Genomic DNA, 13,189 nt, shown 5'->3' with positions numbered 1-13,189 from the left:
GGCATATTGTCCAAAGTCAGTGCTTCTCAGCAGCGCAGTAGTTGTTGAGGGAGCTCAGACAGCTTTTCATCCTCTCTCTGATGCTCAGTTTTCCAGCCAGTCTGTGGACCTCTGGAGACCGTCCCATTTGTTCCAGCACTTTAAATCTTTAAAATAGATCCTACACAGATATATTGTTGTTGTTGTTATGATGATTTATTCTTAAGAATGATGAATAAAACATGCTGAATTAGATTTAGTTAAATGGATGTGAACACTTCCTTACTTCTCCGTGACTTTATTCAACAACAGTGTATTTGCAAATGATAAAGTTGCAGAAAAGTTTAATACTTGTAGTCTAAAAGTCATTCTTGTACAGAACATAATGTGTTGTTAGATTCATAAGTATGCAGTTGCATAGGCAGTTTAGTAACTGCATGGTGTAAATGGTATCCGCTGAGCACTGCAGTGACATTTATATTCGTCCATTTATAGGTTGTGGTTTATGGATTAAATCATGCATGTCAAACTGTAGCCATAGTAACAACATTTTCTCTGCTTTCTTTTCCATCGACTAATGATTAGGGAATTTTTGTCGGTGCTTAAATCACTGAGTGAGACATCTTCATCCTTATTTTGCAGGATTCAGTGGTATCTGAAGCATAAAGACAGAAAACTAAACACTCATACCTGATAGTTCCTGGTAGTTTTTAAAAAATCTCTTGTTGATTTTCTGTCTGACGTGTCTAAAAGCTCACATTAGCTTAATCTATTATAGTTTATCGTGTTTTTATATGTGATTGTATTGTAGCATTAGATAACTTCCAGCACACAATTGCTAAATTATATAACACATAGAGCTTATTAGTCTAAATTGTTTGTCAAGGTGAGAAAATTAGCTTCTTTTTACAGGACTTGTGTAAAAATCTTTTCTTGTTTGTTTTTCTTCCTGAACTCACAGGGTTCTGTATTGAGTTGAAAATTGTGAAGAGAGGGAAATCATGGTGTAATTAGTCTTAATTTAGTTTTTTTATATTATTTAAATGCACAGTTTACAAATGATATCAATTACAGAATTAAAGCTCTGCTGATTCTTGTGTCGCTTTAGTTCCTACCTTCACTGTAAATGGGCCACTCTTGAAGAACTAGAGAAGGATCCTCGAATCCACCAGAAGATTAAACGCTTCAGGACGAAACAGGCCCAGATGAAACACCTGTTCACAGAGGTAACATCATCCTCCTCCTCCTCTAGATTTTACCATTACCAGTCATCAGGAAAATATACACGTGATTTACTTCAGGTGTGCACTGAATGGGCCACACTGGCTGATAATTCACACTGCATTCATCGAGTATCAAGGCCAACAGGTTAACTCCAGCATGATGTACCAAGGCAACACCTTGATATAGAACCATCATGGCTCTAATATGGAGAAACTGAAGTCAGTTGTATTATAAATTAAAATCAGAATGTATCGGACAGCTTTAGAATCTCTATAAGACGTTGTCCGTTCCTGTTTCTCTCTTGATGGATAAAAAACAGCATTGTAGAAATAGATAATAGATTAGGATTATGAGGTAGGCCTACTCTACTGTTCAAAGGTTTGGGGTCTCTTAGACTTGACTTTGTTTTCCATGAGAACATAACATGAAATATGTTTGATTAAGAAATTAAACAGAATAACTGGGGCATACACTGTAGTCATGGACAGGTCAGTGGAAATGGTAATTATGCCCTTCAGACTTCGTCTTTGTCAAAGTATCTATCATGGCCTCAAGTTACATCCTTGCAGATTTGGTCTGTTCTACTTGTTTCTACAGTTTAAGGTAGTCTGAAAAGATTTCACCTATTGGTTCCTGAATCACCTCCCACAAGTCTTGATTAACATTACTTACTACCAACCATATGATCAAGCCTCTCCCACACTGCCTCAATATGGCTGAGAACCGGTGACTGCTAGACAGAATACCAGCTGACTGTTGCATAGTTTGGAGCTGTGCTTTTCCTGTTGTAGGGGGAAACTGGTCCAAACTGAGCGCCGTCCACAGGGTACGGTGTAGCTGTAGGAACTGATAACCTTCCTTCCTAATGGTCCTTTTTACCCCCTACACTGCCTATGTCATGACCGATTGCATCAAGCACTCCTCCAGCATCTTTGCTTAGATTTGACTGTCTATAATGCTTTTTGCCCGCTGTGCACTGTCTGTTTTTCTTTTGCCCATATTAATGTTTTCGTTGACCAGACTGAGATATAGAAGCTTTTTTTCTGTCAACTCTGCCTAGAGGGCAGCATCCCAGATTCACATCTTTACTTTTGATGTTAAGACTGTGAAAACTATTTAATGAAGCTGGCTGTTGAGGACCTGTAAGGTGTCTTATTGCATTTGTCCTCTTGCTCAGTTGCTCCCATTCCCCTTTCTATTCTAGTCATAATGACAGCTGTGTGCAGGAAGTAGTACAGTGCTGTGCGAGACATTCAGTTTTGGTTCTTTAATTTCTCAAAACAAAAACAGATTCATGAGTTTTGGAAGAAAGGTTTGTTACGGGTAATTTTCTACTTCCTGATGCTCCAGATACTCAACTAGTCTAAGTAAAGCCAGTTTTTACCTCTGGTAAATTACATGCAGAAGGGAATTAGGTTTTTAAATTGATAAACATGCATTAGCAAATACAATAAGTTCTTGGAACACAGGACTGTTTGCTTGTAATCGGCCTCTCACAGTTACGTCTGTGTAGATATCCCTTTGAAAAAAATCAGCCATTTCCAACTACAATTGTAGTTTTAAACACTAACAATGTGTACTCTGTATGTCTGATCACTTTTATATTACATTAAAGGGCTTTCTGGAATAAGGACATTTCTAATTGACCCTAAACTTTTCAATAATAGCAAAGAGAAACAACAACTGTTACATCAATAACCACATTTCCACTGTTCCACTTCTTATGTGAAGGTTTTTAAGGTGATTTGACTTTGCTTAATTTCTTCATTAAATCCCTGAAACTCATTAAGAATTTATAACCAGTGATGTTTTTGTCACATGTTCTAGCCTGATGAGGACTTGTTTAACCCGGACTACGTAGAGGTGGACAGAGTGCTGGAGGTGGCTGTTACCACAGATACTGAGACCGGAGAGGTAGGTAACACATAAACACACTTTCTGACAGCAGTGTTTATCTGGTGTGAAAGTGGTTATTACCGAAGTGCAGTGGTATACTCTTAGTCCAGCAACACAGACTCACACTGTAGTTTCCTGTATGTTGTTGTAGGAGGTGACCCATTACCTCGTTAAGTGGTGCAGTCTTTCGTACGAGGAGGCAACATGGGAGCTGCAGGAGGACTTGGACCCGGAGAAGATCAAAGAGTTTGAGGAGATCCAGAAACTACCAGCAGACCTCAGACACATCGTGAGTATAAACACAAAAGGAGACAAGTGAAATGTGTCTGGTTTGATTAAATACTGAGAAAAATGTAGCAGCAGTAACAGATCAACAGATCAGTGAAAGGGAATTCAAGCAAGGTCCTTTTTCAAGGAGAAATCTTCAGATCTTTGTAAGCCTTCTCTTGCATTATTAAAGGTGTCGTGATTATTATTAGAGAATTGAATATTTCTTGTTTATTGGTCGCAGGGAAAAGATTCTGTTAAGTTATTATTGGTTAGGTGCTGTTGTAGCATGTGATTGGAGCAGTTAACCTAACATTTGTCATGTTTATCAAGGAAATATATTGATTTATGAATTTTGTAAGTGGCTGTGCAACAACTTTTATAGCTGCACCTGCCTCTTCCATGTTTATTGTCTCTTGTCCATGCGATACCGGAAAAGAATACAACCTACAAAGCTCTGGTTAACTCTGATCAATAGCCACCTCATCTGATATTCTGATGTCTGGAGTTTCTCAGATAAATAGTGGAATAAAAAAACTTTAACATTGAGCCTAGGCTTAGTGAGATAGGGGGGAAAGAGAAACTGCAGAACGCATGTCATCTCAAAACCACCCTGCAGAATGACCTTTTCTGCCCACGTCTCTACAACCACTCACCTCACATTCACTATCTTGGCTTTGTTGTCTCTTTCCGGTGCTAATAAGAGCAATGTGTTTTGTTCTGTGAGGTTTTCTTCATTCTCTAGCTGGAGTTTAGCACCATCAGGACTTGTGGTTGTTTTGAGGTGACAGTGAGGGTTTGGAAATTCCCATAATCAAATCCATGTAAATCTTTTTTTGTTCCTTGATCCACAATTCTTTTCACATCTGTTCGGTGTAGGTGTCAGTAGGAAACCCAGGCTAAAATAAACGCAGGAGAGGCCTGTTACTGTGAGCAGAGCAGATTTGATAGACTGGTAACAACAACGACAACTTCCACAAAATACACAACCGTCACAAACCTGTCCGAACATTTACTTCGGCAGATGTCGAATACAAAATTGTTGCTCAAATAGCTGCAATTTCCAAATGTCTCTCGCCACTCCTGAGAGACACAGGAGTACGACCTGCAAATTATTCTTGCTTTTTGTCATTACACTTTTCAAAACTAGTATTATTGCTTATTACTATCTGGCAGCCGTAGTCTGCTGCATTACTTATTTTGTTATTTGTCCATTCAGCCTCCAAATCGGAGACTACTTACGTACCTTTAACAACTGGGACAACTCATTTACGTCCTTTCTCATTTATAGGCAGAATGAAATAGTTTTAATATCTGATGTCCTCCTAGTTCTTTTGATGCATAAAAATAAGGTCAAATGAGCCGTTACATTCAAACAAAGCATCCTATGCAACAAATATGCATTTACGTAATCATCATTTTTTAATAATCCACATTTGCTTTGAGAACTGGTGTAAAAAGGTTCCAGTTACATGTAATTTGATAACTCACCATGAAGCCTTTTGTTAACAGAATAATCCAACTTTCTGAAACATAGTACAGTGTGCGTTTGTGTGTGTTCTTATTGCAGGAGCGTCCTCTTCCAGAAAAATGGCAAAAGCTGGAGCGCTCCAGAGATTACCGCAATGGAAACCAGCTAAGAGAATACCAGTTAGAGGGAATGAACTGGCTGCTGTTCAACTGGTACAACAGGTAATTATGCAACCACACTGCATCCTGTAAAAGTAGTTTGAATATTAATGGATATGGAAGTCTGAAATCAGTTGTTATGGCAAACCAAATCGAGAATTAAAATTCAGTGTTAAACACAAATCATTTCTAGTCTTTAGAATCACACCAAACTCACAAACACACCTTGCTAAAGCTATAATTATCAAACCTTTAATCCAAATGAACCCAGGAATCAGCCCTGTTTTTAAAACAGATGTCATGTAGAAGTGAGATGCAGACAATCGCTTATACCTGCACACTAATGCTCTTTGTATGTTCAGTATTGTTTCTTTACTACTGCAAACGTTTTCCGGCACTTTCTAAAGAGGCTGGCTTCCACTTTATTTACACTTGTTTTGAACAAAAGTCTAAAAATAGCATCCATAAATGCTGAGACAGTTTGAGTCAAAGGTCATTTCTGCTGGCAGACTGAAGACTGAAATGCTTCCAAACTCTTTTTATCCTTAAAGACTCATCATTTAAGTTTCTAATAGTAAATATGTAGCTGTAGCCAAAAAAGAGGTAATTTTGAAATTGATGATAGCAACACGTCTCAAAAAGTTGGGACATTGGCAAAAAAAAGGCTGAAAAAGTAAAGTGTGACTAACAGGGAAGAGCTGTAAGAACATTTTTCAACCTAGTCGGTTAATTGGCAACAGGTCAGTAACATCACATGACACATGACACAGACTGGGTATAAAAAAGAGATTTTTAGAGTCTCTCTCTTCATCATGAACTATTTCAGAACGATGTTCCTCAACATAAACTTGCAAAGACTTTGAAGATATCATCCTCCACAGTATCTCTGCTCAAATAGTAATATTTTTAATTATTAATTTAAATATGTTAGTGATTTTCATTAATAGATGCATTTCTTCTACGTTATGTTTTTGTTCCTGCTGCTCTGTGTTGCTCCCTCACTTCATGTTGGTTTTTCAACCTAGAAAAAACTGCATACTGGCAGATGAAATGGGTTTAGGAAAGACCATCCAGTCCATCACCTTTCTCTATGAGATCTTCAACATGGGGATCCGCGGGCCCTTTCTCATCATCGCCCCCCTCTCCACCATCACCAACTGGGAGAGGGAGTTCCGCACGTGGACGCACATGAACGTCATCGTGTATCACGGTTCGCAGATCAGCCGCCAGATGATCCTACAGTACGAGATGTTTCACAGAGACCCACAGGTAGCGTTTGAATGCATCATGAGTCAGCTGTTATCGTTCTATACAAAGAACTGAAGGTGTTTTATTTTCAATCGGATCAGAACATTAATGCTGAAATTTAACCATAGCTGGCTCCTTAAGGGGAGATCTGGTCACTGTGCTGTGATTCACAGGGGACCTGCTTGTAGTGGGCTCTTGAATTGTTTTAGTGCGTGTGAATGGTAAACTGAATGTTTGTTAACAAGTGTATGTGATGCGTTCAGGGACCCTAAAGAGGCTAGGTTGCTTGTGTTTTTGTAAACCTCAGAGCTCAAATTATGAACTACCTGCTGGTCATTTAAATGTTCCGTACATTTGTGTACTGTTTGAAAGGCCGTGTAATCTGCCTCCATACGTCCTACGTACTCGTGTTGTCCTTAAATCCTCTACAGAAATCATCAAGAAGAAGTCAAGACGTTAACATTTTTGAAACTGATCTTATTAAACACTTTTACAGAAGTGTGATAACAGAACGTACTAAATCTACTTCTGCTGACATAAGTTTACTGTGGGGCATTAATGACTTTTCATTGGGAGCGTTTAGATTGTTTTAATGAGTATGTCTACGTGTCTAAGGTCTTAAATCAGTAAAATTCAATGTATTTCACCTCTATCCCCTTTTTTATTAAGATAATTCTTCAGATGATGAAGAGCATGTAAGATAATAAGTAAACTGTGATTTTGCTGAATATATTTTTTTATTTTTCCCTACTTGTCTTTCTCTTATCCCGTCACCATCCTACGTCCTGAGGGACTTTTGCAGCGTGTGCAACACTGTGGATGTGACAGACATACATAACACGTTTGTCATGTCTTTCACTCTCTTGTTTGTCAGTTATTTTACCTCAGCCTCGCTCTTGCTGCTGGGTAAATGTATTTCATCATTAACTTTTTCCTGGTGGCACATTTATCTTTATCTACATAGTTATTTGAAATGGCCTCTTCCCTTTCTTTATATTATCTGGTGTAAATATTCTGTCTCACAACAGGATTCTTACTGATACAAGACGAACACAGAGCAGGGCTCTATTTAGTCTTTTTTTACATATTTGGATGCCACAGCTGCATGATATCTGCCCCTGACCCCATAATAAGACACTTTACGTGTGCTAATGCGGACCTATCTGTCACCTACAGGGTAACACTCTCCCAGGTGTGCTGAAGTTTCATGGGTTGATCACCACCTTTGAGATGATCATGGCCGACTGTCCGGAGCTGAAGAAGCTGCACTGGCGCTGTGTTGTGATTGACGAAGCTCACAGACTGAAGAACAGAAACTGCAAACTGCTGGAGGGACTCAAACTCATGAACCTGGTCAGTCTGTCTCCGTGTTTGATGAATAAAATATGCAGCGTCTTTGGCATCACAGCTGCAGGAATTAGCTTATTTTTGTATAGGTATATGTATTCATACATATATTATATTTGTTGTGAAATGGTTCGATGAAAGGTAAACTCTTACATAGTTTTACACAAGTTTTGCAAACCTTTATTGGTAAATGTCTTAATTAGGCACCAGATTTTATCAGATTTTTCATATTTAAGATTTTTTCTGTGTATGTTCTTTAACAGGAACACAAGGTTCTGCTGACGGGAACGCCTCTTCAAAACTCTGTGGAGGAGTTGTTTAGTTTGTTGAACTTCTTGGAACCGCAGCAGTTCCCCTCAGAAAGCACCTTTCTGGAAGAGTTTGGAGACCTCAAGACAGATGAACAGGTATGTTAACAGAAGTGTCTTCGTTTAGATTATTGACCTAAACCAGAACAAAGTCTCTACAGGTTTTAAATCTCTCTTTTTTGGGGATTCTGGAAACGCCTCATAACAGAACTTCAGAGTTTTTCAAACACCCCTGATTAATTATCTTTTAGCGAAACTGAATCGAATGGATTTGTATTAAATGCATGCTAATGTCACTGTTCCCTCTCCTCTCGCTTGTTATTCTGAAGTTTGGTTCTGCTGTGTTTGTGTCACCTGGTCTCAGTTATTTATTTTTATTTTATTAATGCAAAACCAAAAATATCTTAAAACACTTTTATTGTAAACATACAGAGGAAACATTCACATCCACCCTTGTCTGTTCTCTTCAACAGGTGAAGAAGCTTCAGGCCATTTTAAAACCTATGATGTTGAGGAGACTAAAAGACGATGTAGAAAAAAACCTTGCACCTAAAGAAGAAACCATCATCGAGGTGGGTCTGTGTGTGTGATTGATACAAACATCCGGTCTAAAATTTGTTATAGGGTTTAAAAAAAAAACACTAGGCTGGAAAGAACTTATCTCCCACTTTCTTCTGTTTTAAGCTGATTTAAATAGTGACGTGGCTGCAGTAATGAGTAAAAACTGTATGTGAGCAAGAAGATTCTTGATTCAAACCCACTGCAGGTGTCTGAGGCCTCTTCTCTCAATGTGGAAATAACATCCAGTTATTTAACAAGCAGGTTAGGTAAAACACTGCCTATAGATATAAATCTGAATACATGTGCCATCCCTTGCTGTAGCCTCACTCGAGTAGGGTCTTTTTAGCAAGACCTTCTTTTGCTTACCCTGCCTTTGCCTTGTACCTTGTAGGTAATTTAATGTAAATGTAAACGTTGATGGGCTGACCAGCTTACTGAACTGGAGAAGTGATAAATGCAATAGATTAATTAATGGAAATTGGAAATCAGAATCGCAGTGTAATAACAAAACTACATGATTACCAGACTGTTTACTAAAACACGTGTTTGTGTTCCTGCAGGTGGAGCTGACCAACATTCAGAAGAAGTACTACCGAGCCATTTTAGAGAAGAACTTCTCCTTTCTGTCCAAAGGAGCGAACCAGCACAACATGCCCAACCTCATTAACACCATGATGGAGCTCCGCAAGTGCTGCAACCACCCATACCTTATCACAGGTAAGAACACATACACACAAGTGCTAGACTTTCTGTGAGGGGAAAAAAACACTATGGTAATTAAGGACGGGCTTTCTTTTGACCTTGTTCTTCCACATCTGTGAGTGCAGCTGAACTAATGGCGTGTTAAAGATGGCTAATTTATTACTAACGGTCACATGTTAAAACAAAAACGGTGACGCTGGGAGAAAAAACAAAACAAAATGGTGTTTAAGTTCGGGGCAAAACAAAAATATTTTATTCTTTTTTATTTGTCTCAGCGCCTCTCTTCTCCTCCATCTTTTTCTGTTTTTCGTCCAGGAGCGGAAGAGAAGATTCTGGAAAGTTTCAAGAAGAGCCACAGTCCAGATGCACCGGACTTCCAGCTGCAGGCCATGATCCAGGCAGCAGGTAAACTGGTGCTGATTGACAAGCTGCTGCCTAAACTGCTGGCTGGAGGACACAAAGTCCTGGTCTTCTCCCAGATGGTCCGCTGTCTGGACATCCTGGAGGACTACCTCATCCAGAGACGGTGAGCAGAGAGAGAGTAGAACAGAAGTACAACAGAAGTCGGTGTGGAAAAATGCATTCACCACTGATTTATTATTGTGTGTTTTCCTAAGCTACACGTACGAACGCATTGATGGCCGCGTGAGAGGGAACCTGCGACAGGCAGCCATCGACAGGTTCTGCAAGCCAGACTCAGACCGCTTCGTCTTCCTGCTGTGCACCAGAGCTGGAGGTCTGGGAATCAATCTGACAGCTGCTGACACCTGCATCATCTTCGACTCTGACTGGAATCCCCAGAACGACCTGCAGGTGAGCAGAGAGCTGGGTGTCATATAATGGACCCACGAGGTTGTACGTACACAGATGACGCCAAAAGCTGAAGAGACGAACATGTCATCTGTTAAATGTGTCTGAAGATTATCCATAGTAAATCATAATTTTTTATTTAACTCTGTTAAGCTGCTGCTTGTTTTAGCTCTTTTAATGTGTAGTGGCGTTTGTGATCCCTTTGGGACTGCAGTAAATGACAAAATGCGTGCTTCAGAGGACGAGTCTGCCTTGAATAATGAAGTGACGTGAAGTGTTACCTGACTGTGGGTTTGCATCCTCCTCACTGTTTTGATGTTGGCTCGTCTTGTCAAGAATAAAGCAGCCAGCATATATCTTCAGTGAGGAAACTAAATCACTTATCTGATGGTAGAGGCACTAATGAAAATCTTACTGTACTTTTACTTCGTCCCTTCTCTTCAGTTTATGCATCAAAGCATTAATGTCATTTGTAAATCCAACTTCGAACACTGTTCAAATGAAACATAATGTTTTACACTAATCTTATTTTCCATGTATTCACCCCACCCATCTGTCCCAGGCCCAGGCACGCTGCCACCGCATTGGCCAGAGTAAAGCCGTAAAAGTCTACAGACTGATCACCAGGAACTCGTATGAGAGGGAAATGTTTGACAAGGCCAGCTTGAAGCTCGGGTTGGATAAAGCCGTCCTCCAAGACATTAACCGCAAAGGAAACCTGAATGGGGTAAGATATTACTGATTAGAATACTACTAAACATTGTGAGTTTGTTAGATATATGTACAATGAGTTTCAAAAGTTGATTCACTTAAATAAAATCACAACAGAGATGACCCCACATTTCCTCCAAAACCTTATTTATTCTCTACTTCTCATAATCGCTACTGACCTTGATGCACTTCTGTAAACTATAGATCTGGTTTCAAAGCACTTAAAATTATCTTTTATGAAGCTTGGAAAACTCTTCATTCACTGTCTTCCCTCAGTCTTACATTGTTCCCTTGAGCAGTCAAGTTCTTCAAAAAGAATTTGGTGGAAGATGTTATTGAAATCTCCTTGTTTGAGCTTGATTCAGGCTTTCATTGATTTTCTTCTTCTTCACTTGGGCACCACCTACGTTGGTGTTTGGCCAAGGTTAGCTTCAAACCCCATTTACTATAATTTATTGTCTCCATCGTGGCTTATAAACCTGATGTGTTAAAGGAGAGGCGGCAGTAGCTCAGGTGGACGAGTAGTCGTCTACGGACAGGAACTCTGTCCTTGGACAACACATCTGAACCTCATAGCTGATATGTTTTATCTGTCATCTGTCCAACCACAATTCCCCAAGGGGATCAATAAAATATATCATTATTATTATTGTTATTATTATTGGTGTTGTTAAACGTGAATAGAGTAAACCAGGCTGGGGGTGTCTCCTTTACTTCCATTGTAGTAAATAGACATTTTAAACTCCACTCCTATCTGGGCGTTTTCTCCAGGGATGTTGTCACAATTTTTATGTGGATTATAAAAAGAGCATGAATTCCAACCTGTTTGTTTGTTGCTACAGGTGCAGCAACTTTCTAAGCTGGAGGTGGAGGACTTGTTGAAAAAAGGAGCATATGGAGCTCTTATGGATGAAGAAGACGAGGGTTCGAAGTTCTGCGAGGAAGACATCGATCAGATACTTCAGAGACGAACTCAGACCATCACTATCCAGTCGGAGGGGAAGGGCTCCACGTTTGCGAAGGTAGAAATCCTTATTCTGTTGCTGTTTCAGAAACTTTTTGGAAGCACTTGAAATATTTTGGCATCATGATCAAACAAACACTGGTATTTAGGAGCTTCAGTTCAGACGTTGGTTTAGTGCCAACATCTGGCAAAACGAAGTTAACATCAAGCAGAATGACTGTATCTTTCTCACAGTGTCCTTCTGTTCCTATTTCCTCAGGCCAGTTTCATCTCATCTGGCAACAGAACGGACATTTCTCTAGATGACCCCAACTTCTGGCAGAAGTGGGCCAAGATTGCTGAAGTGGAGATTGACTCCAAATCTGAGAAGGTACGAAAAGAAGGAGACAGGGTCAGATTTTAGAATGACAGCGGGAGAGGATGAAAGAATAGAAGTTGGACAATAAAGACTAAAAGTAAATGTGAGATCTGGTCCAAGTTAGTGAATATAAACATGGAGGCAGGAAAAGATGAGCTGAGCTCTAAAACTGCGTAAACAAGAGCAGGATGGAAATGAGGGTAAGAATCCTCCTCTCCTCTCCTCTCCTCTCCTCTCTCTCCTCCTCTCCTCTCCTCTCCTCTCCTTCTCTCTCCTCTCCTCTCCTCTCCTCTCCTCTCCTCTCCTCTCCTCTCCTCTCCTCTCCTCTCCTCTGCTCTCCTCTCCTCTCCTCTCCTCTCCTCCAGATGGGCTTATTTAATGAATGAAGCAGATTGTACACCAAGTACTGCTACTGTCTTCATGCTGTGTGTGTGTGCAGACTGTAACTCGTACCTTAAATCTTTAACAGCTGCTACCTTCAGTGAACAGAAGTACTGTGTGTGCTAGTGTTTTTTTTCTCTTTGCCCCTTTATAAATGTAAATTTTCACAGACCTGCTCCATCTTCATCCTCACTACATTCTTCTCTGTGACACAGGAGTCCTTGGTGATCGACACGCCTCGGGTGAGGAAACAGACGCGTCACTACAACTCCTTTGAGGATGACGAGTTGATGGAGTTCTCTGAGTTGGACAGTGACTCGGAGGAGCGACCGTGTCGAACTCGGCGGCTGGGTGAACGCAGCCGGCGGTACCTCCGTGCTGAGTGTTTCAGGGTTGAAAAGAACCTGCTCATCTTTGGGTATGATCTCATATACAGAACCCAGAAATACAGTAGATCCCTTTCTAAGGAGCTTATGGAGCATACAGCAACTAAAATAAACCCAGAAGAGAAAGATCTGTATTTATGTATTGGCACACATTTGATGAAGTTTGCAGCACAAAAGTTGCCCCTTTCACGATCACCTCTTAAAGCTAAAACGCTAGATGTGAGCTCATAATACCACAAATATGCCAATTATTCCACAATGTTGGTTTCCAGCAAACTCAGGTGTCAGCACTAATGAACCAAATGTGAAACTTTTCTCAGTAGTTTTATGTGAAGAAAATAACTTCTACTGTTTTCATATGAAAATAATTCTGCATATTATAGTACTCTGTGTCCTTTATGACCTTCTGTATTTCCTT

General features: G+C 40.0%; 1 protein-coding gene across 4 annotated transcripts in view; it reads left to right on the top strand.

Moving 5' to 3' along the window:
• Positions 1 to 13,189, top strand: part of chd6 (chromodomain helicase DNA binding protein 6) — an 81,257-nt gene that overhangs the window by 44,134 nt on the left and 23,934 nt on the right. For all 4 annotated transcript variants that reach the window (XM_026348586.1, XM_026348587.1, XM_026348588.1 and 1 more), the window contains exons 9-23: positions 1,088 to 1,205; positions 3,031 to 3,117; positions 3,251 to 3,388; positions 4,937 to 5,058; positions 6,021 to 6,264; positions 7,420 to 7,596; positions 7,854 to 7,997; positions 8,372 to 8,470; positions 9,020 to 9,176; positions 9,477 to 9,687; positions 9,779 to 9,974; positions 10,534 to 10,698; positions 11,525 to 11,704; positions 11,906 to 12,016; positions 12,601 to 12,803. In XM_026348586.1, the coding sequence (XP_026204371.1) occupies positions 1,088 to 1,205; positions 3,031 to 3,117; positions 3,251 to 3,388; positions 4,937 to 5,058; positions 6,021 to 6,264; positions 7,420 to 7,596; positions 7,854 to 7,997; positions 8,372 to 8,470; positions 9,020 to 9,176; positions 9,477 to 9,687; positions 9,779 to 9,974; positions 10,534 to 10,698; positions 11,525 to 11,704; positions 11,906 to 12,016; positions 12,601 to 12,803 (2,352 nt within the window). The remainder of the gene's footprint in view (positions 1 to 1,087; positions 1,206 to 3,030; positions 3,118 to 3,250; positions 3,389 to 4,936; positions 5,059 to 6,020; positions 6,265 to 7,419; positions 7,597 to 7,853; positions 7,998 to 8,371; positions 8,471 to 9,019; positions 9,177 to 9,476; positions 9,688 to 9,778; positions 9,975 to 10,533; positions 10,699 to 11,524; positions 11,705 to 11,905; positions 12,017 to 12,600; positions 12,804 to 13,189) is intronic.

Source organism: Anabas testudineus, chromosome 5 (genome assembly GCF_900324465.2).
Source record: "Anabas testudineus chromosome 5, fAnaTes1.2, whole genome shotgun sequence".
NCBI lineage: Eukaryota > Metazoa > Chordata > Actinopteri > Anabantiformes > Anabantidae > Anabas > Anabas testudineus.
This window is presented reverse-complemented; position numbering and strand designations above follow the sequence as displayed.